Source organism: Bombus flavifrons, chromosome 3 (assembly GCF_040668555.2).
Source record: "Bombus flavifrons isolate JBK064 chromosome 3, iyBomFlav1_principal, whole genome shotgun sequence".
Lineage (NCBI taxonomy): Eukaryota > Metazoa > Arthropoda > Insecta > Hymenoptera > Apidae > Bombus > Bombus flavifrons.
This window is the reverse complement of record NC_138444.1, coordinates 17,143,756-17,171,090: the sequence shown is the minus strand read 5'-3', so window position 1 is coordinate 17,171,090 and position 27,335 is coordinate 17,143,756. Positions and strand designations below refer to the sequence as shown.

The 27,335-nt window shown below is 47.8% G+C and overlaps 6 protein-coding genes across 16 annotated transcripts; 2 read left to right on the top strand and 4 right to left on the bottom strand.

Moving 5' to 3' along the window:
* Positions 1-287: 287 nt before the first annotated feature.
* On the bottom strand, positions 288-1,234 carry LOC138178041 (uncharacterized). Its single transcript, XM_069109443.1, has 2 exons — positions 1,079-1,234; positions 288-990 (listed from the first exon to the last, which is right to left on the bottom strand). The coding sequence occupies exons 1-2, from the start codon at positions 1,232-1,234 to the stop codon at positions 676-678; spliced, it is 471 nt and encodes a 156-aa protein (XP_068965544.1). The 3' UTR covers positions 288-675.
* Positions 1,191-6,019, top strand: Cdk5 (cyclin-dependent kinase 5). The gene is made up of 7 exons (XM_069109124.1): positions 1,191-3,921; positions 4,123-4,211; positions 4,320-4,513; positions 4,611-4,698; positions 4,771-4,942; positions 5,001-5,212; positions 5,290-6,019. Exons 1-7 carry the CDS (start codon positions 3,885-3,887, stop codon positions 5,395-5,397), a joined length of 900 nt encoding a protein of 299 aa, XP_068965225.1. The 5' UTR covers positions 1,191-3,884; the 3' UTR covers positions 5,398-6,019.
* LOC138177864 (T-cell immunomodulatory protein) lies at positions 5,947-10,839 on the bottom strand. Of its 4 annotated transcripts, none has more exons than XM_069109116.1 (3): positions 10,715-10,839; positions 6,409-7,948; positions 5,947-6,309 (listed from the first exon to the last, which is right to left on the bottom strand). In XM_069109116.1, the coding sequence occupies exons 2-3, from the start codon at positions 7,924-7,926 to the stop codon at positions 6,046-6,048; spliced, it is 1,782 nt and encodes a 593-aa protein (XP_068965217.1). In that variant the 5' UTR covers positions 7,927-7,948; positions 10,715-10,839; the 3' UTR covers positions 5,947-6,045. The 4 variants fall into 4 exon arrangements, with proteins under 4 accessions (XP_068965217.1, XP_068965216.1, XP_068965214.1 ...); XM_069109115.1 differs by lacking the exon at positions 10,715-10,839 and adding an exon at positions 8,265-8,380; XM_069109113.1 differs by lacking the exon at positions 10,715-10,839 and adding an exon at positions 8,103-8,331.
* Picot (putative inorganic phosphate cotransporter protein picot) lies at positions 8,562-21,569 on the bottom strand. Of its 5 annotated transcripts, none has more exons than XM_069109119.1 (8): positions 20,912-21,569; positions 13,338-13,519; positions 12,921-13,175; positions 12,662-12,749; positions 12,187-12,413; positions 11,950-12,099; positions 11,471-11,845; positions 8,562-11,370 (listed from the first exon to the last, which is right to left on the bottom strand). In XM_069109119.1, the coding sequence occupies exons 1-8, from the start codon at positions 21,000-21,002 to the stop codon at positions 11,185-11,187; spliced, it is 1,554 nt and encodes a 517-aa protein (XP_068965220.1). In that variant the 5' UTR covers positions 21,003-21,569; the 3' UTR covers positions 8,562-11,184. The 5 variants fall into 5 exon arrangements, with proteins under 5 accessions (XP_068965220.1, XP_068965218.1, XP_068965219.1 ...); XM_069109117.1 differs by lacking the exon at positions 20,912-21,569 and adding an exon at positions 16,216-16,735; XM_069109118.1 differs by lacking the exon at positions 20,912-21,569 and adding an exon at positions 15,591-16,207.
* LOC138177863 (ionotropic receptor 75a-like) lies at positions 16,858-26,674 on the top strand. Of its 4 annotated transcripts, none has more exons than XM_069109111.1 (10): positions 16,858-17,326; positions 23,077-23,243; positions 23,324-23,653; positions 23,902-24,017; positions 24,180-24,350; positions 24,427-24,680; positions 25,240-25,448; positions 25,535-25,806; positions 25,866-26,308; positions 26,429-26,674. In XM_069109111.1, exons 2-9 carry the CDS (start codon positions 23,103-23,105, stop codon positions 26,302-26,304), a joined length of 1,932 nt encoding a protein of 643 aa, XP_068965212.1. In that variant the 5' UTR covers positions 16,858-17,326; positions 23,077-23,102; the 3' UTR covers positions 26,305-26,308; positions 26,429-26,674. The 4 variants fall into 4 exon arrangements, with proteins under 4 accessions (XP_068965212.1, XP_068965213.1, XP_068965210.1 ...); XM_069109109.1 differs by lacking the exon at positions 16,858-17,326 and adding an exon at positions 22,028-22,998; XM_069109110.1 differs by lacking the exon at positions 16,858-17,326 and adding an exon at positions 22,028-22,998 and having other exon boundaries at positions 25,866-26,319.
* On the bottom strand, positions 26,317-27,325 carry LOC138177869 (dynactin subunit 5). Its single transcript, XM_069109125.1, has 4 exons — positions 27,166-27,325; positions 26,886-27,073; positions 26,676-26,787; positions 26,317-26,575 (listed from the first exon to the last, which is right to left on the bottom strand). The coding sequence occupies exons 1-4, from the start codon at positions 27,211-27,213 to the stop codon at positions 26,378-26,380; spliced, it is 546 nt and encodes a 181-aa protein (XP_068965226.1). The 5' UTR covers positions 27,214-27,325; the 3' UTR covers positions 26,317-26,377.
* Between the last annotated feature and the right edge of the window lie 10 nt (positions 27,326-27,335).

Here is a 27,335-nt window from a genome sequence, read left to right as displayed (position 1 = left end):
GTTCTCGCCTCTTCTCGCCTCCTCGACGTCGTTTCTCGCTTCCGCGCAGCTACCGAAAATTTCACTAACGCAACGCGTCTCTCCATTTCGTTCAAGCTGCGAGGAAACAGCGCGACGACCAGGACGACTCAGCGGACGACCGTCCGCGACGCGTTCGTCCGTTCGCGCGGGACACGCAGGCTCGTCTCTCCTTCGGATCGACGAGGTATCTCGCCGACGACTACGCGGACGAGTCGTCGGCTGCCAGGTAAGACGCGTGCCTCGTTGTTGCCTCGCTTCTCTTTTATCGCCTTGTCGTTCGTTTGTTCGCAGCAAGTCGATCGCGCTCTCTCCGATCGATAGACAACTGCTCGAGCGGTTCGTCAAGCGAAACATCGACGAGATCGACCGCACGGCTTTCGACAATTTCTTCAAGCGAAACCTCGACGAGATAGATCGCGTCGGCTGGAGCGGATTCGTCAAGAGATTCGCAGACGACATGGTCAACGGCGACGGCAAAACGAACGTGCTGGCACAGCGCGGCTGAAACAAATTCCACGCGTTGGAAAACATCGAACCATCGCTTCACATTCCCGCCACGATACTCCACCACCTTCTTCTCCTTCTTTTTCTCTGTCTTGCTTCTCGCCATCGAGCAACCCTATCGAAACAATCGTCTCGTCCCAGAGAGAAAATTTATTTGGTCTGCCGCGACTCGCCGAGAAGACGAACCTCCGGCATGGTACGGACTCGACTCCGACCGTCGGTCGATTTTCGCGCCACGACCGCCCCGGTCTCTCGGTGTCCGCAAGCCGAGAACTTCGACAGAGGATTTCGCGTGGCACCGTCGCCGACTCGTTCCGCCTCTTCGACCCCGTCGTCTTCTCCTGCAACTCGTCGATCCTCCACGCTCTTCCTCTCGGCAGCTGCAACTACCCTCTCGATCTCCGTCGTTACGTCGACGGGCGTCTCCACCTTCGCGTTCTCTCGATTACGATCCATACGTACCAGCTGTGTCCGACGATCGAAACGTCGCGCGATTAGTTTCCGTTTCCGAACGTTTCGGGGCCGACGACGAGCGAAAAAACGACGACCATACCTCGATCACGTTCTCCTCGAGGCCCGTGAACCGTCGTAACACCGCTGCCAGGTTCGCGCTCTGCGTCGTTATCCGACCGGTAACTCGCAGTTCCTTACCGACGTCCTCCTCGATCTGCGAACGATTTTTCTTTATCTTCGCTCGATTCGCCTTCATCGTACGGTAAAGCTCCGTTTATTCGAACTTTTCGCCGTACGATTTACGTAATCCGAGTTCGTATAACAGCAGGTCAACGATTTTTCTCGCCATCTATTACTTTCCGCTCGCACAATAAGAGCTCGCGATTTTTTCCTATTTGCGATCTTAACACTTTACCGACCGCTGGCGATTCAACAGCATACGCACGTCCGACCGGCATCTCAGACGCAGATTCTCCCTGGCGCCGCCTCTGTTTCGGTTTAGACTCTCCAATAACGTTTTTTTTGTTCATCGCGAACGGTACGTTTTTCAAATTGGTATAAAACCGCGGCAGCTCACAAAGCAAAGCTGCTGACGCAACTGAGCAAGGTAGCTTAGTACTGAATAAGAAATTACTGCTCAAATAATGAGAAAGATTGTCGGCGACAAAAAGCCGATTAATAGGCTATCGATCGGTAACCATCGGCGACAAAAAACCGATTAATCGGTCGGTAAAGTGTTAATCCGGATACAGTGAAATTACTAATCCTACTCGGCTGTTAATTGCTTTACATCGTTTAACGTTATTGTATCTGTACAAGGGTTCTCAGCCGTTAGACGAATAAATAAATAAAGAAATAAAATTTCGCACCGATAAGTAGAATTCGGATAAACTGAGTTCTACCTTGGCGATAGAGTCAAATTGGAAAAGATAGCGATACGTACCTCGTTCATTCCTATGGCCACTCGTTCGCTGATGTAGCGGAGATTGTCGCGTGCCCGTCGAACCTGTCAACACGCGGGGAATGCTAGCGGAAGATTGGTACGCGCGATCGATCGTTCATCGATTATAATACGTTACTATCGTGGTGAATTCTCTCATCTCCGTCATGATCTTGTGCCGCAGTCTCGTAGCCGCTAGAAACTATACGATTGCTGTTACGCGTCTTCTTTCGGCTCCTGCGGCCGATGCTACGAGATAATTCGTTTTGTGGTAGCTTACGCGCTGAAGAACGTAGAACAGAATCGCCATGTTGGCGAACATTGGGATCGAGCTGCCGAGCACGTGTTGAACGAGCCGCATCGTCGCGCAACGATCAGACGTGAAAAGCCGCGAAAATGTTCCTTTCCCGTGGCATCGTCCTCCACGCGGTGCTTTCCTATCGAATTTATACCTCGACGAAACAAAACACGACTTGACGCTTAGCCGCTGCCAACTTCGTTTCCAACCATCTTGTCTTTCCATTCCAATACGATTTTCCTCTCTGTTCCGAACTTTGGTGCTGACATTTGGAACACGTGGAATCGCTTGGAATCTGCATACGTAGAGCTTCAAGCATCGAGTAGTGTTGGAAATGATACGAATTCGCCGCCATATACTGTACGACTGCGATTCCACGCGATTCGAAGTGTTTCGGTTCGCGTTACTATCGATCCTCCGTTTAGAATATCGGAAGATCGTAGTTTCGTGTATGCCGCTTGCGTTTTCTCGATTTTACGAAATCTTATCGGAACTTTCGACACGAGATGTTCGATGGGTATATACTCGTCCGAGCGATAATTTAATAAGGATAATTTAATCCTAACTCTTCGTCCACTGGTCGTGTATAGTTTCTTTGTTTTTTTCTTTTTTTTTTGCTTCTTGATTCTGCTGCCTCTAAACGCATTTTTCTATCATATTTTTCCTTCGGAGTTGCTCACGCAGACCCTTGCTTCTGATATTGTCAACATTGTGTACTTATCGAAGAACCGATAAAATAAACAATCGATAACAGGCTTGTGGTGACGTCCATGTCCATTACGCTATCCATACTCTTCCTATATTATCTTAAAAACGGAAGAAACGAGGGAAATAATTTTCACGAACGAAGAACGACGAGAGAAATACGAATACGTATTAAGAAATAAGAAAAACGGTAATACGAAGACGTTTGTATTGTTGTCGTTGCAATCGCTATGGATTCCGCGTAATTCGCGACGTTATCGTTTTGCCATCGGTTTGAAAGTCCAACGATGTACGAACTTTCAAGTACTTGCCTATCCACGTTTTTCCCCTCGTGCGACGCGTTTTATAACGTGCACGCGCGCGGGTATTTATAAATTATACAGCTACGCCTAGTGGTTCTTTAGCGCGGTATGTACGCGTTTGCGTGCCGTTGAAATCGCATCGATCCGTCACTCGAGTTCGTGTCGCGATGTACCTACAACAACGATGCATGCTGCATGTGCATTTGCGTGTATAAACGTTCCCTCTCTCGGCGAATGAATTTCCACGATAAGCGTATGTTTCGAGCGGTAGCGCGTAATTGAGCAGATACTGCGCGTCCGTTATCGTGAAACTCGATTAATTTAATGCAATTGCTCGAATTGACTCGATTTGCTTCGTTCTGTCGGTATACGTATATAGATTTACCGATCGGTCGGATCGATACGATACGCAGAGTCCTTTCGAGGTTGTCCAAGTCGTATTCGTGGCGTTCAAAGTCATTCGGAGGTCGTATTCGTTTCACTCGTTGGTTTAAAAGCGATTTAAAAGTGGCGCGTGGCAAAGATTGGTGCGAACCTGGTGGCGAAACGGCGCGTTAGAAAAGGTTCGTGGCGCCACTTGCAGCGGTGTGTTCGCGCACGACTGTTTCGAGTGCAGCGCTAACCACTCTGTGATTATTCCGCCCGAAGAATCGCCAAAAATATGCAAAAATATGAGAAGCTCGAGAAAATAGGAGAAGGTAAGCAAGCGTCTATCCTTTTTCGACTACCGATTATGTCTGGTTTCTCGTTTGGAGTTCCGGTGCTGCGTGCCGAGTCGAGTGCATGTGACGTGTGAATGTGTGGTGTGTGCGTGTTTTTTGACAACTGATCGTAGAACGCGTCGTTCTCGCGATTCGCTAGCGAATACCAACGACATATTCATCTCTGGCGTACTTCAGGTACTTATGGAACCGTTTTCAAAGCCAAGAACCGCGAGACTCACGAAATCGTTGCTTTAAAGAGAGTTCGATTGGATGAAGACGACGAAGTAAGTTTATGGCGCCGACGAGATTCTGTCGCATTCGCGTCACTACAGATTCCCTTCCGATTCGAAACTCGATTTATCGTGACGACCATTTCCGTTTGTTGCACGCAGGGTGTACCGTCGTCCGCGCTCAGAGAGATCTGTCTACTGAAAGAGTTGAAACATAAGAATGTAGTGAGGTTGTACGACGTATTGCACAGCGATAAAAAGTTGACGTTGGTTTTCGAACATTGCGATCAGGATTTGAAAAAGTATTTCGACAGTCTAAACGGAGAAATCGATTTGGACGTGGTCAAATCCTTTCTGTGAGTACGGTTTATGACTCGTTTGTGATTTGCCGGTCGTCGCTATACATAGACCCACCACTACCTATGCTGACCGTGTGCTTTCTACGTTTCTCAGTTACCAATTGCTCCGTGGATTGGCATTTTGTCACAGTAGAAACGTATTGCACAGGGACCTTAAACCACAAAATTTGCTGATCAACAAGGTAAGTGATTTTGTAATTTCCAGAGAAATTGAAAAAAGAAATGTTGCTTTATCTTCTGAAATTTCTATTTAGAACGGCGAATTAAAGTTAGCCGATTTTGGACTGGCGAGAGCTTTTGGAATCCCTGTAAAATGCTACTCCGCGGAAGTCGTTACGTTATGGTACCGTCCACCGGACGTTCTCTTTGGAGCAAAATTATACACAACGTCCATCGATATGTGGAGCGCCGGTTGTATATTTGCTGGTAAGTAGCCTTTTAAGAAACAAGAGAGAAAAATATGATGCCGATCTCAACTGCGTAGAATTAGCAAACGCCGGTAGACCACTGTTTCCCGGTTCGGACGTAGACGATCAATTGAAGAGAATATTCAAGATGCTGGGTACGCCGGTCGAGGAAACGTGGCCGGATTTTACCACTCTTCCAGACTACAAGCCATTTCCACTCTATCATCCCGCTCAGGGATTGGCTCAAGTTACGCCGAAACTTAATTCCAGAGGCAGAGACTTATTACAGGTATTTCATGATATTCGATGTTTGGCGACAGAAATCGCTGGTCTCAAATTCTCACCAGGAAAACTTGTCCTTTTCAGAAGTTATTGGTATGCAATCCAGCGTTACGGCTGTCAGCGGACGAAGCAATGGTGCATCCCTACTTCAACGATTTAAACCCTGCCATTAAAAACGATCGTTGTCAGTAGTGAATGCCACTCGAATTGCCTCGATCTACAGCGTATGTCGCGAGTAGCGTAACGACCAAAATCACGCCGGCAAAGATCGTTTGTTAATATATATATATATATATAAAATATACAATATATAAAAAGGTATATATATTATATATATAATATATAATATATAAAAAAGGTATATATTATATATATATAATATAACTAGTATCGTAAGTATATATTTCGCACTCGATGCGTCGGTTATGACGCGAGACGAAGCGACGGGTCCTGTGTTATAATAAGAATGTCCAAGAGAAATCAATAAATTGTCAATTTTATTAGCGACGACGATTTATATTCGAAACGCGCAGAGTGCGTGATATATTTCAGAAACTTACTGTACAAAATATCGCCAAAGATTTCCGTGAACTAAATACACACGCGTATTGCTGATCGTATACCGACTTGTATTATGCATCGCGTCTAGTCGCGTGTAGTCGCGTCTAGCCGCGTATGTACGTTCGTTTATTCACTTGCTCACTTATTTTGTAGATGTTTGTATATTTATTAATTTATCGATTCGTTAATTTATCTATTTATTTACCGATTACGAAATAATTTACAGATATATTAAATACATTTCTTAAAGATATCTCACACGGTCTCTTGATCGAACCTTTACATCGCGTCGAAGGGAAATCTGTGCGCTTCTTGAAGCTTCTCGATCTTATCTTCCCTTCGCTCTTTCCAATAAAGAGCGACTATGATAAAGGATATCAAACCGCAGGTGCCGGTCAACGCGGCAGCGCTCAACAAAATTAATTTACTGGGAGTTACTAATAGCTGGGCTTTCCATCGCCAAGGTTCTGCTATCGGATTCGGAATCATTACCATCTGGGAATTAGGGATGATTTGCGGCCATTCCCGAGATTTTCCGCCGACCTGTCGTGAGAAACAAACACCGGTCAGCTCGCGAACAACAACGCGAAAAAGAGGTAACAAAGAGAAGGGCAATTAAGTGGTTCGCGCGAATATACTTACCCCGATAGTGAGAGCGTCGACGAAGTTGGGTGTTCTACCCAGACCAAAGATCGTGTATGGTAAATTCAAGGAGAAGTGTGCGCTTTGCGGTAGCTGAGCCGCAATCGCGTTACGTGGGCTGCCGTCTTGAGTGGTGGTTCGATATGCTATCGACGGACCGGGAAGATTCGTCCCGTAAGTTCTCTTTTTCTTGCCGAGCGAGCCCGGGGAAATCGGATACATGCTATTGTTGCGGCCCGTGAGTACCATCACTTTGACAAAATTTGCGTCGTAGTCCAAACTGTTTTTGAACGCCGCTGTACGGTAGCTGTTGCTACTTTTGTCCACTTCGACCAAGATCACGTCCAAAATGCCATCTTGATAGAAATCGTAGAACACCGCCATCGCGGTTTCGTTGTGGAACGGATTTAACGCCTGCCACTTCACTTGAAATTTTCGAGCGAACGTGTTACACGAATCGCACGCAACGTTCTCCAGCAAATAGGATCGTGTCTGTTTGCCGCTAGTCGACTTGAGCGTAGCCAGCAAGTCTGGATATCCGTCCATATTGAAGTCACCGCCGCGGAGGGTAATGGTGTCGGTGTACCGTTGGCCGTTAGGCTTCACGAAGCCCCACAGTACGTTGTCTCCGTCCCTGAAGTTCACTTCCAGATTATACCATGTGTCGGAGGAGTACATCATGATCGTGCTGTTGGTACACGCGTTATCGAAACAGAGGGGTAAAAGCAAATCCATTTTGCCGGTTAGCTCGACGTCCAGATAGAGCGTTTGTCCGAGGATACCGTTAAAATTCTCTGAAATTCCATAGGGAAATGATATCAGCTTGTGAAATTCGAATCCCTGCTCGACTCCCAGCCAAATTTCAAAATTTTTGTTCGTAGTGACCACCAGATCGGCCAAGAAATCGTTGTTCAGGTCTAGATAAGCGTTCGAATGGGGTTGACTGATCGGTGACAGAGGTAGCGATAGATCTAACGGTGCCTTCATTGGCACGGATTTCGGAGGTTTTCTACTATCGTCGAATACCCAGAACGTCCTCTCTTTATATTCATCTAAGCCGAACAGATCTATTATCATATCGCCGTTATAGTCGAGAGCCAATGGTTGACCTGTCATCTTTATCAGTGGTTCGTTGGTGCAATTTAACCGACCTTTTCCACCCCACAATACGTATCCGTATGACAATTTCTTTTCTTTGTTGTACGTGATCACCAGCACGTCCATGAATACGTCTCCATCGAAATCTCCTGGTACTACACCGACGATGAGATGACGAAAGGTGCAACTTAGGTCAGAGCTGGGTCTCAAATGAGGCTCCTGCTCGGCAGCAAGAAAGATTTCAACCCTCATACCGTTTTCGCGCAACATAAACACGTCGGTCAATTCGTCGGAATTAAAATCACCGAAAGCGGCTGGCATACCGTCCAATACGCTTCCGAACACCGCAGGAGTAATGTCGCTGCATTTCACTGCCATCGCAGTCCCTATCACCAGCACGATTATCGACTGAATCCTCATCGCGTCGTCCACCGTTACTTATCTGGAAACAGATATTTTATTTTCAATGTCGATTTCAATTTCATTCGTATCGTATTCGTAGTGTTTCATGTCGGACCGACGTTAAGATCCTTCGAACACGAATCACCTTTGAAATGTTTTTTTGACGACGCAAGGATCGCGTTTGACAAACTAACCTATAAATTGTCCAACCAAGTTAGGTAACCAGTACTACGATTAGGAAATCCAACAATCAGGAAACTTTATTCGCAGCGTGTTGAACAATTATTATTATGTGAGAAACACGCAAGAGTATTCGCCGAGGACAGTACAGAGTACCGTCATTCTCTATCACTTACGTTTTAGATGAATTGCAAACGAAAACTGGTTATTGCTCATCCTGTTTTGACAGCTAATCGACTATCGGAAGCGCCATCTCTCGGCCGATAACGCAATGAACGAATAAATTTCTATTTTATCGACCACTGTTGCGGCGAAATACCTGAAAATTTTATTACCTTTCGATTTATGCATGTACGTACGTATACATGCATATATCCATTTCCCGATTATTACGCATCGACGAAGATACGATTTCCTTAATCATTCGGTTGAATTCTCTTACACTAAAATGAATTAAGATCTCGAAGGTGACGTACTCGTTGAGCGATATTTTATTTACCCGTGTGTACACTTTATACGCTCTGCAATTTCGGTAATATGAAAGATATTTCGCGTACGATGAAGAAAGATTGCGGCAGCTTTTGCTGCGCAACGACCATAAATATTCGTATAAAAATATCAATCGTTTTACAATTGGCTTTATAAAAAGTGGGTTCCAAAGAATTTCCATCGCGATTGTCGGTAAGTCGTGTATGCACGCACACGAACTGTACGCAGCCACGAGTATACACAGTTACATAATTTATATGTGTGTGTGTGTGCGCGTGTGTACATATATATACACACACGCACACGTATATACATATAGGCATATACGGATAGCCTAGTGTAAAAAGATAGGTACGAATCGTACGAGGCGTTGCGCGTAATACGTGACCGTAATTTAACAATATCCTCGCGTACGCAAAATTTCATACGGGCAGTTGGTCATATTTCCGCTACAACAATAATTTGGATAGTCTACGGGTTACCAAGAAATTAACGACATAGTAACCTTGGGGAAAGTCGTCGAAGATACATTTTCAGATAGACGATCACAGAAAAACGCAGGTACTTCAGACTGATCCGCCGCGATCCCTGTTTACGCGATCAGAGGTATCGGCGATAGGCTCGCTCCGGAGACGGTCGAGCAACAAGAGATACGCGATAACGAACGGTAAGTAATTAGAAATTTGAAAAATTTCCACTCGGGAGCGACATCGTTTCGGAGGTTGAATGTCCCGTGCAGGGGAGCTTTTTGTAAACGTCCGCTTGAACGCGAGGGTACGTGTGTTTGAGTGTCGTCGCGCGTACTACATAACGGGCTAAGCTCATGCGAATTACGACGAAGCGGTCGTTCGATAAAGTATACTCGTATACACCCGTAACAACGCCTGCATGTACGGGGGTAAAAAGGAAGAGAAACGAAACAAAGGCGTACATGTTTCTTTGGCGTTGGTGTGTCATACGATAATTCTGCACTCACGACTACATCTTAGTAACGATGACGATAATTACCATACTATAGCTACTATTAACTATAATTATAATAATAATACCAACAATAAACAGCAACAATAATAATAATAATAATAATAATAATAATAATAATAACAATAATAATTAGAAAAAGAAAATGCATTCTGCTACGAAGATATAATTCCTTTGAATGTTTCCTTTTTTTTTTTTTTTTGTTTAGCATACTTAACGGCTACTTTTTCTCTCTCACGCTCGCTCTCTTTCGTTCTCTGTCTTTTTCACTTTTTGCCTATCCTTTCATTCTGCTTTGTACACGTTGCATAAATAAGAAAGAGCAACAAATTGTCTAACGTCTACAACTCGATAAAAACCTATGCGTAAAAATATTTACAATATTTATATTATAAACCACTGTTGTATTGCATTATATTGGTTGCGACGCGACGGTTTGAAAATTCCCGGACGTTTGCGAAATCGGGTAGCGATTTATCGCATTTCTCGCGATCGCTTTCAATCGCACAATATAAAATGGCAGTTGCTCGCGATAACGCATTGTAAGTAACGAACGAAAACAGAGATGGGAGAAACGCGAGGATATTAACTTTAATACTGTTATAGTACTTGTCCGTTTACTCGTAGAAGCGGCATTCGGACGCGTCACCGTCTCGAACGCACCATCGTACTTTGTGCTGGGTTTCATCGCACGAAGCACCGATTAATATTCGATCGAGAAAGAGAGAAACGCGCGATTCGCCTGTGCTCGTGCATCCAGAAATCGGACGGAAGTTTTAATCGATCATTTTGATTGGTCGATAACCGCTATTAGCGCGCAATAAAAATTGACGCCTCGAAAAATACATCGATTTGATCTTTATTTCGACACTGTTTGGTCTTAAGGCACGTAATCTCCGTTAAGTAAAAATGAATACTATAAAAATGTAAAATTATCTCCATTTTCTATCTTTCGCTCGCTCGTTTTTTTCTTTTACACGCTTATCATTCTTTCTTTCCCTCTTTCTCTCTCTCTCGTACACGCACGCACGCACGCACGCACGCACGCACGCACGCACGTACGTACGTACGTACGTATTTATCCAAGCATACATATATCTCCGTAATTTACTTTGTCTGTACTCGATATAGAAATGTGACGTTCGATTCGACTTACTTGCTGTACAAATGTTTGCGTGCTATTTAACTTGGCACACGAGCAAGGGACAAACAGCGAATGTACGGCTCCTCGCTTGTCGGAGGAAACAACTAATCGTCCAGGCGATCCACTGCCGCTGTGACAAATCACTATGCAGTTTGTTCGAATATCCTTCTTTCTTGGAATATATGGCCGCGCGTTCCTATCGTCTTGCTCGCATCTGCTTTTCCGTCTAGCGTTTTGCGACGTCCGTGTTTCGTGTTCGTTAACGGCCACTCATCGAACGATAACGTGAACGTTCGACGATGGACGGTCGAGTCATACAAGGGCGCGAGATGCGAAGACGCGGAGAAGGCGAGCAACTGCGAACCATGTGGCGACACCGTCGCGTTGAACGGCAAAGTGGCAGGAACGAAGAACAAAGTACAAAAAATATGCGGAAGAAGGACCCGATAATAAAAGTAAAAAGCAACTAGCACGCTGGCTCGTCAATGGTGCGTTTCTGTGACAGTTTTCACAGTCTCCAAGCCTTCTTTCTCGTTTTTGTCCTCGTCTTTGTCCGGATTGTCCCATGGCTGCCGTTGTCCAGAGCTAAATATCGCGTAGAACAAGGCGCACACGATATACACGCCCGCCGAAATCATAAACACGATCCTCCATTTCGCTTGAGTCGGCTGAAAAGAAAAAGGCGAGATTTCATTGGATACCCCGGGTTTCCATTCCAGGCTTTCCTTGCCGCCGTCCGAGCGAGAATTCGCGAAACGCGATAATTACCGGTGAGACGATTATATAGCCAGCCGTGATGGGTGCCAGTAAGCCCGCCAGGTTGGCCAAACAGTTGGTAAAAGACATCAAAACGCCGGCGAATCTCGGTGAGATATCCAAATGATTCACTTTGAATCCGGAATAGATACCGCCGTTCAAGCCTACACCGATCGTAAGAATAGTTACTGTCAACCAGGAATTGCATCCGGTGTACGAAGCGACTATCAGAGCGATCGCTGGTCCCAATTGGCCGATGCTGTTGATGATTTTCCGCGTGGACCCGTGATTAAACTTCCCGCTAGAGATCATCCAGTCAGCTACGTGAGACACCAGCATCGAGAATATCCACATGGCCAAGTAGGGAAGCGAGGAAACGGTGCCGTTCTGTAACACATTTACGTCATGTTTATCGTCTCGATGACGAGTTTGCTGTTTTGCGCTCGTGTTTACAATCGTTGCGACGCCTATCCACTTTCCGGTTTCTTTACCGATTTAATGTCAAAGTGTAGAATCTGTTTCATGAAGGTCGGCAGCAGAGTCATCAACGTCTCGTATCCGTAGTTTTGGCCCATGTGCGCTATCAGGATAGCCCAGAACGGTAGCGAAGTAATGATCGACATCCACGGTACGGGTGGAGACTGTGAAAATAACGTGGTCGTTAGAGCCGAGAGCGACCTTGCTACAGCTTACGACCTGCGCGTCACAGCTAACCCTTTCATACTCACGGAAGCTCCGGCGTTACCCCACAGAGCGCTGAGAATGTACTTCTTCTCGTCCTCGGAAATACGCGGATGGCTTTCCGGGTCCTCGTAGACCATCAGCAGGAAAGCAATGCACCATATGGTACCGACCGCACCGAACACGTAAAAAATCGACGGCCAACCGCCATCGAAACCGTATTCAGATAGGATACCGCTCAATGGCATTGAGATGACAGTGCCAAACTGCGCTCCTACAGGTAAAATACGGAGAACGATGAATAGATCTATCGGCAAATTCGAAAGCGAATACCTCGAATAAGATGAGAGATTAATAAAGGAAGAAAAGAGAAAGAAGGCAGAAGAAGAATAAGAAGAAGAGAAAGAAGAAGAAGGTGAATCGCTCGGTAGATCCCAGAAGGTAGCATCGTACCGTGTTGATGGACGTGCGACAGGGCTACGCAGGCGGAAGAAAAGATATCGTCGAAACGAACGAGCTTACCGGCATATACAAACGCTCCCATTCTGCTACGCTCATTCGGCGGTATCCACTTGGCCAACATCGCGTGCGTGCAAGGCACGATGGGACCCTGCAATAGGGATAATCCATTCCTAGGGGCAGGAAATACACCCGAACGATCAAAAAGCGTTCAACGTTAAAAACATTAGAGGCTTTTCTATCCTTTTTCGTTCGACCGATCGTGCGAGTACGCGCATGGAGGGAGAACGCAGGATCGAGAGATCCCGTAGAGATCGCTTACCTCGCCTAGACCTTGAATGAAGCGAACGCCCATCAGATAATAGTAGCCGAAACGGGCCGACATAGGCACGAGCAGTCCAAACAACGAATTGATCAGCATGCCGACACCAAGAAAGTATTTGGATCCGTAACGCTTCGCTAGTATTCCGAATGGTATTTGCGTGAGCACGTAGCCATAGAAGAACGAGCTGAGCAAATAGCCCTGTTTAGTGCTGTCCCATACGAACTGGCCGTCGCTGCTCTTTCCAGCGTGGTCCTGCCGCAACAAAGATACATTCGATGGATATTGTTCGCGACTTACGGTTACCGATCTTTTGCTTGTTCGGTGATTACACCTGAGAAGGAACGATTAGATAAGAGGCATACCGCGAGTCGGTTACGGACAGCGCGCGTCCACGGCATCGCGCCTCGTACTTACGCTCGTGATGCTGGAATTAACGATCCCGCACTCGTTCACCAGCGGCTCTTCCTCCTTATTTACGATGGCGGTATGATTGATCATTGCGACAATCGCCACGGACATGTTCGTTCTCATCACGTAGGCGTTCGCCATGCCGAGGAACAGCATCAAAGTCACTATGTGACGCGAGCCCACCAACGCTGCAACAGCAAACGTTCGTTCGTTACGCGGTCATTTAAAGATCGGGCCAACGATGACCATGGCGACGAAGGGTTAACTGATAAATAACACGATGTCGAAAGCGCATAGAATCGGTTCGGTCAGCCGCTCGAGTTTCGTTCGTCGTCTCGATCGTTGCCAGGGGAAATCTTTCGAAAAATTCCTCGGTCGATCGAGAGAAATATTTGGTCCATTAGCGGCAAACATCTGCCAATTACGTAACCACGCTTGAAAAACGACGGTAATTTTGCAGATACGTTAGGAGCGCCAGATACGATCCTTCGACGATAAGATAAAAAAAGCAAAAAAAGAAGAAGGAAAGAAAAGAGAGAAAAAGAATGGCAAGAAGAAAGATAGAAAAAGAGACGGCGGAGGCAAATTGTACGGCGTGTTCGCGATCCACGGTCAGAGGTACGCCAAGGACGCGACAGTTTCGAGCACGCGAGGGGACAAGGTCGAGGGGAGAATCGAGAATCGCGTTGGTCGGTCGTTGACGGAAAAGCGCGCCGCTGCACAGGTCCTTTCTCCGGTTTGGCAAGGCGCGATTTCCTCGGTTATTTATAGCGCGTTGTTTTTGCTACGAGATGTCGAGATAACACGCGAATTAATAATAGAGGGACGATGTAAGCTTTATTTTCGGAATGCAATCGCGATGATTATCGCGATGACTTGTCGACGACGAGCGAGAACCGCGAAGCTTTTGCGCTCCCCACCCTTCCGCGTTACGATACGCTTCTTCGTACGTATGTATATGTGGTACGTAATAGGAATAGTTTTCGGTAACAGCCGTCTGAACTTTGAACGTTTCGTCTGTTGTCGCGTCGGTCGCTCGTCGAGCGTAATTTACCGAGAAGGAATTCCCGTGGTCGCGCGGGTTAAACAACCGCGGCACGATAATCGATCGAGTTAGTCAGACGGTTCGCGGTTTCAAGGTTTTTCATCGTACCGTTTTCACGTACCGTTTGCGATCGTTATTTTTCCCTAAGAACGTATCGAGTTAGCATTCATCGGGCATCCATCGAGCACGTGGTGGTCGATCGTGCTCGGTAGAAATAACTTCAGCTCGTCGGCATGCACTGCAGTCGTGCGGACGCTATTGCTATCGCTGCGACGTAAAGCAACATGGAATTAGCGAATGGGAGGAGAGGCGCGGTCGAACCACGCACGTGACGCTTCGACGCGACAGCCGCCCACCAACCATCTCCGTCTCCGTTTAATCGCTGATTGAACAACGATGCCGGGAATCAGCGACCGCGCGTTACCTTTGCCTCTTCGCTGTTTATCGTTTGATGTTCCTTGGCGCGGGCCACGAATGCGACTACCAAGTTCCATGCCGATTTCAAAAAGTTTCCTTTAACCGTTCGCCCGACGATTCTTTCAGTTCTTTTTTCATCCGGCATCTCTCGGGGAATGACAGAGTGCAAGAAGTTGAGAAACGAACGATTGGAACGATGGCGCGCGTTCGCGTAAGGGAGAGATAGAGAGACCTGCTACATACCCACGCACGATTTCTGTCGAGAGTACAGATAAATGGAACGCGTTGGTCGACGAACGGATCGGGTCGTTCGACTCTGGCCCCTTCCTTTTTTTAACGAGTTCGCTGGCAGGCCCGGAAACCGGGTCGGTTGCCGCGTGCCACTACGTTTACGCCACTCGATATCAACCGCATTGTGATCGCATTTAAGTATTAAAGATTGAAAAATGGAGCCTGCGAAATCGCGTGTTCGTCGGCGAACCCGTCATGCTGCGAGCACCGAAGCGACGGCATACGTGTGCGCGCGCGCTACCGAAAGAGAGAAGAAAAGGAAAGGGCGAGACTGGCGAAGTGAAAGAAGAGGAGAGCGAAGAGTGACGGCGGGAGCACGTGTTCGACGCGCGGTTCACGGGGTAAACGGAGTTTCGTCCGAATGGCAAACTCGTATGAACCTTGCGGCCTATGCACGACGGATTCAACCTCGAAACGCCATCCAAAATTCGAAAAAATCGCACAGAATTCTACGTAAACGAAGGAATGCACGCGCGCGAGCGCGTGCGCCTGCCGGGCCGACGTACTTTTACGTTTTCTGATAGGTCTGTCCTCTTCCTCCAAGCCTGGTTGCTCCCACACAAGCACGTGGCCATTTCGTCCCCTGTTTTCTCCGTTCGATCTGCCGTTAGTGCCGTTGCTGTTGTTCATTGCACGCTCGATACGCGTTCTACGCACAAGCGATCACACGCGGAACCGATGCACCACCAAGTAAGTCGCCAACGCGAACACCAACGGTTGACGAAGATGCCGAAGCAGAATGCGAAATGCTCGTACTCGGATCTTGTGAACGAGATACGTTGTCGCGAATCAAAGGAAAACGTAACGGCGTATTCTTGCCTGTCTGCTTCTCCCAACACAACAGAGATACGATGACTCGCGCTATCTTCTTAGCACCAGCCGAGGAAAATCGAACGCCGTTTCTGCATGCGATCGTTCGGCAAACACGCGCTCCTGGCCTGCACGACACGACGACGGTCACAACCACGCCGACGAGAAAGACGATGGAGTACGATTTTCACGGGCGCGATCGAGCACTCACTGTGCGCCAGTAATATATCAGCTTCTCGTTGCTGCGAATCGGTTGACGGTTTCGTTGTAGACCGATAACGATGATTAACAAGGAACCCGTGATCAGAAGCGAGTACACACCTGCCTCTTTCTCTCTTTCTCCCTCGTGCCAGTTGATTCGATACGAAGCCGCGAACCGTGAGGAACCGCGGGGAACCGCGGGGAACCGCGGGGTGCGGTCTGACGAAACGAATCGTCCGAGCAACCGAGACCTCCCGTCCAATCGTCGCGCTAGCTTCATCAATCCCTTTCCTCTATTGGACGCGACGACGCCATCTGGCGTCCCTGCTCTGATTCCACCAATCAAAGGCTCGCGCGCGAAACCACGTCTCTTTTCACACTATATCTTTAAATCGCGTTAGATCTTATCGACGATTTTACGATCGATTCCTGTCGATGATCATCTTGCGAGTACGTTTCATCCTTCGACCTGCCCCGCCTACTATCCAACGTACTACTTTTCAGCGTTATTCTTTTGCGCCCCTTTCGAGGTTCCGCGATTATTTAAATTAACTTAATTTATTAAGATAGACGGGAAAATCCTTTTAACATTAAGATTATACAAAAATATACGCGGACACATAGCTTCGCAGAAACGTAAAATATAGCATAATAAAAGAAAATACAGGAAAATACAAGAGAATGTAAGAAAAAAAAACGATAAAGAAAAAAAAGAAAAAGATATAACAGTTGAAGTTTCACATCTGTTTGCGAAAACTATTGTCTATTTTACATATTTCATTTATGACATTGATGCGGTCGAACCTGCAGTCGAGAGTATCTGCATAAAAGAGCTTCGATGATCTGGTAGCAAACGATGGTAATTGACGAGATCGAGAGCTCACTGCAGTTACCGTGATCATTAAAATTTTTGTATAGAGAAATGTATTCGTTATGCCTGAATCGCGAGGAATTCTCAGTCCGAAAATATCTACCAATATTACGTAATGGAAAAATTATCGGTAAAATTATCGCTGGCTGGCCTGGCTGCTTATCTTTCGGATCAACTCGCGCAACCCTTGGAATTTATTATCTCTCGAATCGCAACGCTGTTTAATAATGGCGTAATCGTAGCACGTCATACGTCGTTTATGATCTTGGTGGAAGAGCAATGAAAGTCCGTTGTGGCGTCGACGAATTCATCGTCTCCGCTGATTAAGATCGCTATGGAAGTCGATCGTGAGTCACATCGGTAAGATAGTCGTATTTGTTTAACGAAACATCCGTTTGATGGTTACCGCGTCAAGGTCAGGGCTTCATTCTGTTTGTCAGAACAAATACGTGACGTGACATAACGCGCACAGTACACGGCAGATTCCGATTTCGTCGATGACTTTCGCATTTTGTCGCGAGACAAAGTTGCATCATCATGGATTATCGGAACGATGCGGATTAGGATCGTTTTCCTCGAAATCAAAGGCGGAAATCGTTTCGCATCGATATACGCCAGAATGTTTGGAACGTTCGAAAGTTCGTATTAACCGCGCCGCCAATTCGCGTACAAAAATAAAAGATACGCGGGGGGCTGCTATTGATAGATTCGCGGATCTCGCGTGCCAAAAATCTTTGCATCGTGCAAGTGCGAGATAAACTAGTCGGCCATTTCGCACGAACCCGGTGTGGCGAATTGCGTCTCGTATTTTTCACGTTTACTTGCTATCTTACGGGGATCATCAGCCGTAATTCTTTCCGCGATTAGCTCGAACGAAATGACGTGCTTGAAAAAAGTATCAACTTCCTTTTTTTCTGGGAAATACACGTAATATCTCTCGACGCATTTATGTAAGTACACATGTACGTATGTACATACATAAATGCTTTTAATCGGTACTCGTTACGCAATTAGGTTTGTTACCGACGACCGGACAAGAAGGCAAGCGGGAAAAACGCGTCGCGTTCGGCAACCAATTATCGGCCGAACGATTGGTCGGTAACGAGTTATTCCGAACACCCATCTGTACCTAGTCTCTGTGTTCTCCACAAGAAGAGGTCTCTGAGTGTCCGATACGTTCGAAACAGTCATTTGTTTATCGACGCTCCGTTTCTTCGTCGACGTCAATGTGTCTATATCGCGGGCTAATTTTCAAACGAACAGAGCGTCCCGTTTCTTCGACGTTCGACGTTCGACGTTCTCGATGTTCGAGAATCGACATGATACGAGTCAACTGGCACGGCGCGTTCGCGTCTGTGTCTACAGGAAATGCTTCGTCCCCTAAACGCGTTATCCACTTTGTAAAGTGGAAAATAGCGTCCGCCTCGGGCGAACAACGAAAGACCGTGCACGCGCGAGCGTAATTGTACAGGAAGCTTTCGGCGGAACTCGAAATTGAAAGTAATACGTCCGCTTTGCGAAAATTGCCAGGAGCCGAGAGGTCGGCACGATTTCCGTCTTCGAGAGCGCGAGCGCATCGACCTTTCCCTTCCTTTCTTTGAACTTTCCAGCAATTCGTGTCAAGGTTTCTGCCGCGTTTTTTCCATGAACGCGTTTCCTGATACGTACTCGCAACCGAGATATCGGTCGATAGACGCGAATATCGAGCCCTGCCCGAGAACCTGGGCCCTGATCCGCACGCACGTCACGGAACGTTGACCGGTGAACGCGAGGTAGAACGCGAACGCTCCAGGGGACAGCCATCTCGTGCCAGATTAGAAACTTTCTACTTTCGTGTTTTCGACGTGTCGCTGTCGTCGAATCGCGCTTCCGTGAATGGATAGCTTTAGTATCTACGTAGATTATTTACTCGTTGGTATATACCCTCGGATAGTTGCGCTCTGTCGATATTCGGCTGCCAATATTCTCGCTAGTAATGGGAAATCGCGTGGATCGAGCAACGAGCACCGCGCCGGTAAGGGGAAAAACACAAGAAATTATAATTCGCGGTACACGCGCTACCAACGACAAAGATCGATCGGTCCACGGGTATCGTTGGAATTCCGCGACGATTTGCGGTGTTCTATCGATCGATCGTTTCCGCCTGGTTGCCTGTTTGTTATTGAATGCGCGTGCTTTATCCATTCGTTCTGCGAGAAAACACGGCGATAGAGGACCGGCGATTACAGAGGAGAGCGTTGTACGAGTCGCGTAATACATTATTCAAGAGAAGTGGATGTGGGAGAGGGTTCGCGTCTAAACGACGAGGCACGACACGCTCGTCTCCTTTTCCAACGAGAACTTTTATCGAAACCAGAGAAATTCTTCCTCTTCCTTATTCGTCCTTCTCCTTCCACGGTCTTCCTCCGAAAAACACAATTTGAAAACGTTTAGGGTCGGCTGGTGAATTAATATCGCGAAAGAGGAAACGTATGGTGAACGGTTTTCAGTCGATTCGATATCATTGGAAGCAAGGTCGATTTACGAGCAAAAAAGTTTGTTCGATACATATTTACGAAGCACCCACGCGCGCTCCGTCACGGTCACATTTTTCCAAGTCGTTAATCGTTCGAACGAGGTACGATCGTTCGCTCTCCCCGCGTTTATTCCGGTTTTCCTTATCCTGGGCGATCGAGTTCTAAAGCGCAGGTTCTCGTAAAAGACGATGAATCGAGACAAGACATTGTCGAGCGTCGTCGTGAAAGAAAGAAAACAGACTTTCACGGTTGTCGATAAGATAGGTGGACGTTGACAAGATTTCGAGGCTCGTCGACTCTTCGAATACGTTGTTGCCATGACGCTTCGAGTTAGTTCGCGATTATTCATCCGCTGATTGAAAAAGAAGGTCCGATAGTCGGCCAGCGTCAGTGGTCACGTATTTTCGCGTGTATATACGTATGTACGTGTTGTCGGCAAGAGAGCGATCGTTTTGGTCGCGCGTTCTTCCAAATTCCTGGTTTCGCAGAAAACCGACCGAGGCGAAAAGTGAAACGAAATCGACGATGCGCGCAGCTCGTTTCGATGAACGAATCGATAAGGGTACACCGTACGAGAAGACCAAGTTTTCGACGAGAGAGAACAAGTTGGAAAACGGAATGCGCGTTATCATCGGATGTCTCGGAGAGGATGGATGGACTCGATTATGATCGATCGTCGACGCGCGATAGGGTCGCCATCGTTCGAGTATCTCGTCAGGTTCGTTGGGAAATCGTGAGCGCGTTAATTCGTTCGTTCGATCGTTCGTAAAACGCGTTTTAAAAAGGTACCGCGAAACGCGATAAAACGCTAAACGCGTGTATCTTCTTTCCAGCGAAGGAAAATTATTTTCAGTCGTACCATGTGTCCCCCCTTCGTACCGTCACGCCGCGGTACAAGATTGCGACGCAATGCCCGTATTCCGTATCGCTAATTTCACCGCAAGTCTTAACACACCAAGGTGATCGCGCGAGATAGCGTGACGGTGGCACGTTTAGGACTCGCGGTACATCATCCGTGGGATTTTGTCTCCGATTGTGTTGGTCGCGGACAAAGAACGGCCATGGTAAACGGGCAGCGCGCAACAGCCCCGTGGAGGGTAACTTTCGGAGAAAGCGAGGGAAAAGCGTAGAAATGGGCGCGCGAGTGTGCAAGCTGCGTGCGATAGACGATAGCTTGGAGCAGCGCTGGACAGTTCTCTCGGTAGCTTAACTTGGTGTCTGTACTCGTAGGTGCTCGGTATGGTTTTTTAATTCGAGATAACGAGGGAGCAGGAATGGTTATGCAAATACAGCGTTTCTAGTTACGTAAAGCAAACGCGTTCGTCCGTGGCTCGAGTTTCTCCTGCGGCGTGGAACAAGGAGCGGCGAGAATTCCTATTACAATGAGAGAGTAAAGTCCCGACAACGATCACCGGAATGGGAAACTCACCGGACGGCAAGGGCACTTCCGTCTCGAACACCTCGGCGGGCCTCTTCGTCTCGGACTTGCGCGAGCCTACGGCAACACCGTTCGTCGACATCGTATCGTTCGAAGGCGTCCAGGACGAGATGCTCGTACACGTTCGATGTCTCGTCCTTGATAGCTGGATCTCGGGCTTGATGTCGATGAACGAAACTAAGCAGGAAGCGATCTGTCGCAAAGGTTGACGCGCGCTCGGTCTCGACGCTACTGTTGAGAACGCTGCCGAACTCGCGACACTTAGCTGTATACACCTAATGGACGGCGACCAATTAGAACACGCGGTTCGAACCCCACCGACGCAACCGCCTTCCCCACGCACCGATATCGTTTCTCCCGAACCGAATCGCCGCGGGAAATCAAAGAATTTTGCCGCTAGCGTCGAGGCTTCCAAATTTTTTCCTCTCCGCCCTTGCCCCCATGCTTCGCAGCTCCGCTCCGATTTCTCTTTGCTTCGCACCTCGCCCACCGTCCTCGGTCTCCTTACTTTATTGTCGCGCGCCACTCATCCATCTTTTTGTTTTCGCCGACACCGTAGATAAACGTAAGCTGCGTTGCGCGATCGCGAGCGAAAAATTCCACATACGATCCTTTTCGCGTCTACGTCTACGCGCAAAGGTGTCGACTATCGCCTTTCCTTCGAAATGCCCAGACCATTGTCCGAGCACACGCTCTTTCGACCTAGTAAGAAGCTGGCGATTAGGTGGATTCGATCCTCGGAACATCTCGACTCGACGAATCCAACCTGGTTATGCGTCATCGCGCTCGATTCTGCGACAACTTATTCCGAGCACGAACGCCAGTGCTCTCGCTTAACGAGACCTCGACGTTGATGGGAATCAACGATTCCCGTGGCGTTCGCGCGCTAGCTTGTTCGCCTCGACCTCGCCACCGATAGGTCGACAAACTAATAGGTCGGCGTTCGACGATCGGTGCTTAAGGACTCCGTAATCCCCTTCGTTCCGAAGGTGTTTCGACGCGTTGGTGTGCGCACGTGATCGCGCGGCCGCGACGATCCCAAGGAACCGGTCAGAAAAATTCGAGGAAAATATCGATATGTTGATCCGTCGATGTTGATCCGTCGATGTTGATCCGTCGATGTTGACGCAGAGGCACGAGCGGTCTCGTGACGCGCCGGTTTTGCGTAAATCCGATGTAATCCTTAGCACGCGTAGCTCATCGCAATTGCATACTCTGGCGTCGCGTTTGGTAGGAGAGCAGCCCACCTCCGCGAGTCGACAAACGACCTACCGCTGATATCAACTACTCCGTGGGCTCGGCGCACGTGTCTATCACTAAGTCGTCACGCGATACACCGATGAGAGCCGCGCGCAACGCTGCATCTCCCCTTTGTGAGAATTTGTACGCGCGATTGCCTAATAACCTTCTCCCGCGTGCATATCATCCTCTTTCTTCCATTTCTACGTCGCACCATCTTTGTCCGTCTCTACCTACTTTGTCGCTTGTCCGCCGCACCGACGCGACGCTCTCTTTCATTTCGTTTTAGCCTTCCCGATAATCGCGTCTCGACTTAGTCGTCTAATCGCCGATCGCCGATAGTTATCTTCGACCGACCGATTTATCGATTGGAAAGAGGAACCGCGTTACATTATGGCCTGCCTCTCGATTTACATCAGCCGCATCACGCGTACCCTTTGCCGCCACGATTTCCACGAAACGGCAAATTGCCGCTGTCGTGACGAAAACACGGCGCAGAGAATCCACCACGTATCCACGCGAGTAGCTAGCCCGTTATTTTCGAAGCCGGTAGTTTGCCGATAGGGCGGTTCCTCGCAAACCTTTGAATATTTCAAATACAGCGAGCGTCGTCCCACGTCCGACGTCGTCGAAGGACAGTCGCGCGGTATTTCCCGACGCTCGTTCCTTCGACGACATCATGCTCTTTCTTCGTCGAGTTCTCGCTATCGTCGCGATCCTCGCCGGTACTCGACGAGCGGTTGCGTTCGACTCGTGGTTCGTCGACCTGATCGACGACTCCATCACCGTGCTGTTTCCACCGGTAAGAGTATCGGCGCATCTCTGTCGTGTCGACCATGGTAAGGCGAAAGTGCGAATCTCGTTAACGTTTGGTAACGCAGCGCATCGATGAATCGAACGATTCTTCCCGTTCGTAGACGGCGCGATCGAGCTGTCCAGAAGGATGTCGAGAAAGGGTCTGGCTCATGACGTACATCGCGAGTTCGAGGGATTCGAGCTACGAACGCGCCACGACAGCTGGGAACATCGAATTTTGTACGTGGTGGATCTGGATTGCGACTACGCGATTCCACTCTTACGAGCGGTGCGTGGTCAGATTCGAAACGAGAAGCAGCGAAATGCCGCGATCGATCTCTAACGACGTCGCGTCCATCCGATTCGCAGGCAAACACGAGCGGCCAGTTCTCAGCGCCGATGAGATGGCTTCTGCTTCGAGATGGGACAATCGCTGGAAACTCGATGGCGCAGGTGGTTCGAACGTTCAGCGACATGGCCGTTTATCCAGATAGCGAGGTGATTGTGGCGACGAAACTGCGAGTCGACGATAGCTTCGCGGAAATAACGTCGGTCTACAGGCCTAGCCCGTATCACGGAGTTGTAACGGAGGATCGAGGAAATTGGACGGTCGATGGTGGCGTTCGAGCGACGAATCTGCACGCGGCGTCACGACGAAGAAGGAATCTTCGGCAGACGCCCCTGAAATCTTGTCTCGTGGTATCTCTCGACACACGATCGTCGAACAAAGAATTATCCGCCGTGGATTTGCGAACACGTGTCGCGATGAATTTCACTTTGGATCACGCAAACAACGATAAGTGAAATTAAGATAACGAGTTTTCCAAATTGCAACAACCAGCGTAACATCGCGTCGCGTTTAACGCTCGTTCGCTGGCGGAGTTAAAAACTCGCGAGCGTAGATAATCGTCGCCTAATAAATTAGCCTTGCATTTGCATTCCCATAGATGACGGATCCCGATACGATCAACCACTTAACCGATTACGAAAATAAGCATATAGACGCAGTTACGAAGGCCAACTATCCTTGGATGTTGCATATAGCGAGCCGAATGAATGCAACGTGAGTCGCATTCGCGTTCCCCTGCCGCGGCGCTTCTCCTTTCTCTTGCATGGCAACCAGCATCCGACAGGGGCCGAAATGTCTCCCGCTGTGACGAACTTTTCGGCTCCTAGGAGATCATGCGTTCTAACGAGCTGCGTTTTTCTTTTCGCATCGATTTAGCATCGACTTTCGCGTGACCAGCACCTGGGGATATCAACTGGAGAATGGATCGTGGAACGGCCTCACAGGGATGCTGCAACGACGAGAGATCGATATAGGAGGCACGGGAACGTACCTTATTCAACAGCGTATCGGTGTAATCGATTATGTACAACTTTATACCCGCACCAAGTAAGTCGTGTGGTTCGATAACGAAGGACGTGACAACCATCTCCACGAAAGTATGTACAAGCTTAAATCGCGACAGAGCGAAATTCATTTTCCGTGCGCCTTTGCTGTCGACTGTGAGCAACATTTTCACGCTGCCGTTTCAACGATCCGTCTGGATAGCGATCGGCGTGTTTCTTCTGCTGGTGCTCGGCTTGCTCTACTTTTCCTCCAAATGGGAATATCGTCGGGGAGCATCGGCGAAAAGCGCTGCATATTGGCAGCAATTTCATCTAGACGAACAAACGCTCAGTGATAATTTCATGGTCGTGCTGGGTGCTTTTGCGCAACAAGGTAAGTTCGCTCTCGTTCCTACGTATTGCAACAATGTAACACGAATTTTTACGGGATACGATAATCTTAGCTTAGGTTATCAGACGAGCGATTAAGCGATTAAAATTTTGTAAAAATTTGCCATATGTTTTGTAAAAGTATCACGATGTATCATACGTTTTCATCCTTCTAACGTATAAATTACATGTAAAGTTGAGAAAAGTTTACCTAGTATGAATCAAAATTTACAGGTAAATAAGAATAGATAAAGTAGAAAGAGATTACTATTACGAGTATCGGAATTGGTTAAAGCAACGATCGACAAACGATCAGATTATTATTATAACGTTATACAACGCGACATACGAATTCTTTTTTATCTTACGAATCTTTATACATAACTATACATAACTTTCAAAGCAGAGAAAATTCTTAAATATTTTAACGATTTCATAATCATCGTTATTTTCCTCGCTTTCTATGAGTGTTCCAATACTATGAACGGTGGTGTATGTCTTCCCTTTCGTTCGTTCACGTTCCCTCTCCGACGAGACGGTAAAATGGAACCGCAATTCCGCAGGATACTCTTACGAGCCGTATCGCGTTCCCTCACGAATCGTCACTTTGATGCTTTTACTCGCCGCTCTCAACCTGTACGCCTCCTACACGGCCAATATCGTCGCTCTGCTCCAATCGACCACCGACTCTATCAGAACTATTGCTGACCTGTTCTATAGCCCGTTAAAATTGGGGGCGCAGGATGTGATCCATGTTCGACACTACCTCAAGGTAGGTGGACCAAGAATTCGTACCTCTTGCAACCCAGTTTACCAACTCGATCCAGTAACAATGTCCGTTTGCCGATCTTCTCGCAGAGCTTTCAGGATCCTCTGCGAAGAGCCATAGTGGAAAAGATCGAACCAAAGGGTCACAACAGCTCGTGGTTGCCGGTCGAAGAAGGGGTTCGACGCGTTAAAGACGAGCTGTTCGCGTTCCACTCGGAACTGGGCGCATTCTACAAGATAATGCAGGAGACGTATCGGGAGGAAGAGAAGTGCGGGATCACGGAGATCGATATACTTAACATGTTATATCCGCTTCTGGTGATCCCAATTCGATCGCCGTATCTGGAGATCGTAAAAAATGCGTAAGATGGCACGGATACACGGCAGTAGTACGGTAGAAAGCAAAAGGAATCGTTTTCAGGGCTTTGGTGTTGGCCGAAACTGGTCTGCAGACTCGCGAAGACAGCCGGTTGTACACGAAGAAGCCCAAATGCCAAGGACAAACGAGCTTCGTCAGCATAGGACTCACCGAGTGCTATTTCGCGTTGGTGGCGGTGGGTTACGGGGCGCTTCTCAGTCTCCTTGTGTTGGCGGTGGAACATCTCTGGCATAGGAAGGGAAGCTTGATCGACCTCCGGGCCGTAAAGAGGTTCGCTTCAGACGCCTTACCATTTCCCGGTGAAACACCGAACGACAACGCGACACCTTGGAGCGAAGGCGATCCGTTTGAGTTCATCGAGGAGAGTCATCGCTTTCCGAGCGAGGAAACGGAGAATGGATCGGTGTCAGAGGACGTGGATGATCGTCAACGACAAGGAACGCGTTCGACCATCGGGGATTCGGTGAATTCGGTTCAATGAAAACGTACGAGATAAGTAATGAATATTAACATGTTTCCGTATAAATTCTATTCTCCGCGCGCGTACAAACCCGTTAAACGTTGGACGGCAAAAAGTGTTGATAGTAATTTTTGGTGAATTCCAGCATGAGGTCGAGTGTGCACTCGGGTAAATCTTCGACGCACTTGGCAGGGTTGCCGGCGAAACGGGTAAACGAGGGTACCACGGTCTCCGGTGGTACCACCGCTCCATCCTCGATGTAGCAACAGTCTTTCAGGACGCACCTTCTCCCCTGCGTAGTTGAACAAGCACTTACTCTTTCTGTTATCCCGTTGCTTCGATTCGTGCAAATACGTATAAATAAAGTTTACGCGTGTATGCCTTATACGTACGATTACTGCATTTTTTCCTATGTATATGTAAGAGCCGACGATAGCTGCGTTAATCACCGCCCGCTCTCCTACGAACACGTGATCTCCCATCGTCAAAGGAAAGAAGGCAACGCTGAAGAAACGACGAAATGAAATCAGACGTTACGCCGGTGGTAAACTTTCCGTCGTTTCTTTAATGCGTCGGCGACCACCGAGCCGCCAACTACCAACCCTCTGCTGAACTTCTTAAATGGTGGCCTTATAATAGCGTTCTTGCTGATAATACAATAACGTCCCGTCCTAACGTTTGCCAAATCGCCTCTGATAATAGCATCCGACTGTACGATCACTTTACCGTGTAACACGATGTTCTGCGAACCACACAGAACAGTGTGTCTGCTTACTTTGTTCCCGGATGCCTGAAACGTTAAAATCAAGAGAAACGGAAAAAGAGGTTAAGGTCGTCCGTATTCTTTTACCATTATCGAATACCAGTTTGAACTTCTCCTACCGTTTCTACGTATTCCGCTTTACTGTAGTAAACGTCTTGAGGTTCCATATCGTCTTAATTTTCTCAACTTCAAGTAATCTTCGATTTCTCCAAAATTCAAACCACTGATCTGTCACGTACGTTACAGAGCCACTATCGACGTTTTCGCGTACTTGCGCTGCGCGCGACTG

Coding starts and splice junctions, on each gene's coding strand:
- LOC138178041 (XM_069109443.1), bottom strand. CDS start 1,234: ATGAAGGCGAATCGAGCGAAGATAAAGAAAAATCGTTCGCAGATCGAG. Junction 991..1,078: donor TCGAGGAGAACGTGATCGAG/GTATGGTCGTCG, acceptor CGTCGGACACAG/CTGGTACGTATGGATCGTAA.
- Cdk5 (XM_069109124.1), top strand. CDS start 3,885: ATGCAAAAATATGAGAAGCTCGAGAAAATAGGAGAAG. Junction 3,922..4,122: donor GCTCGAGAAAATAGGAGAAG/GTAAGCAAGCGT, acceptor GGCGTACTTCAG/GTACTTATGGAACCGTTTTC. Junction 4,514..4,610: donor GACGTGGTCAAATCCTTTCT/GTGAGTACGGTT, acceptor TACGTTTCTCAG/TTACCAATTGCTCCGTGGAT.
- LOC138177864 (XM_069109116.1), bottom strand. CDS start 7,926: ATGAGGATTCAGTCGATAATCGTGCTGGTGATAGGGACTGCGATGGCA. Junction 6,310..6,408: donor TCGACGCTCTCACTATCGGG/GTAAGTATATTC, acceptor TTCTCACGACAG/GTCGGCGGAAAATCTCGGGA.
- Picot (XM_069109117.1), bottom strand. CDS start 16,375: ATGAAGCTAGCGCGACGATTGGACGGGAGGTCTCGGTTGCTCGGACGA. Junction 13,520..16,215: donor AGAAAGAGAGAAAGAGGCAG/GTGTGTACTCGC, acceptor TTGCTGTTGCAG/CGTTGGTGGGCTCGCGTCAC. Junction 13,176..13,337: donor TTAATTCCAGCATCACGAGC/GTAAGTACGAGG, acceptor TTGTTGCGGCAG/GACCACGCTGGAAAGAGCAG.
- LOC138177863 (XM_069109109.1), top strand. CDS start 22,839: ATGCTCTTTCTTCGTCGAGTTCTCGCTATCGTCGCGATCCTCGCCGGT. Junction 24,681..25,239: donor GGGTGCTTTTGCGCAACAAG/GTAAGTTCGCTC, acceptor GCAATTCCGCAG/GATACTCTTACGAGCCGTAT. Junction 25,449..25,534: donor ATGTTCGACACTACCTCAAG/GTAGGTGGACCA, acceptor ATCTTCTCGCAG/AGCTTTCAGGATCCTCTGCG.
- LOC138177869 (XM_069109125.1), bottom strand. CDS start 27,213: ATGGAACCTCAAGACGTTTACTACAGTAAAGCGGAATACGTAGAAACG. Junction 27,074..27,165: donor AAGCGGAATACGTAGAAACG/GTAGGAGAAGTT, acceptor TTAACGTTTCAG/GCATCCGGGAACAAAGTAAG. Junction 26,788..26,885: donor TTTAAGAAGTTCAGCAGAGG/GTTGGTAGTTGG, acceptor TCGTTTCTTCAG/CGTTGCCTTCTTTCCTTTGA.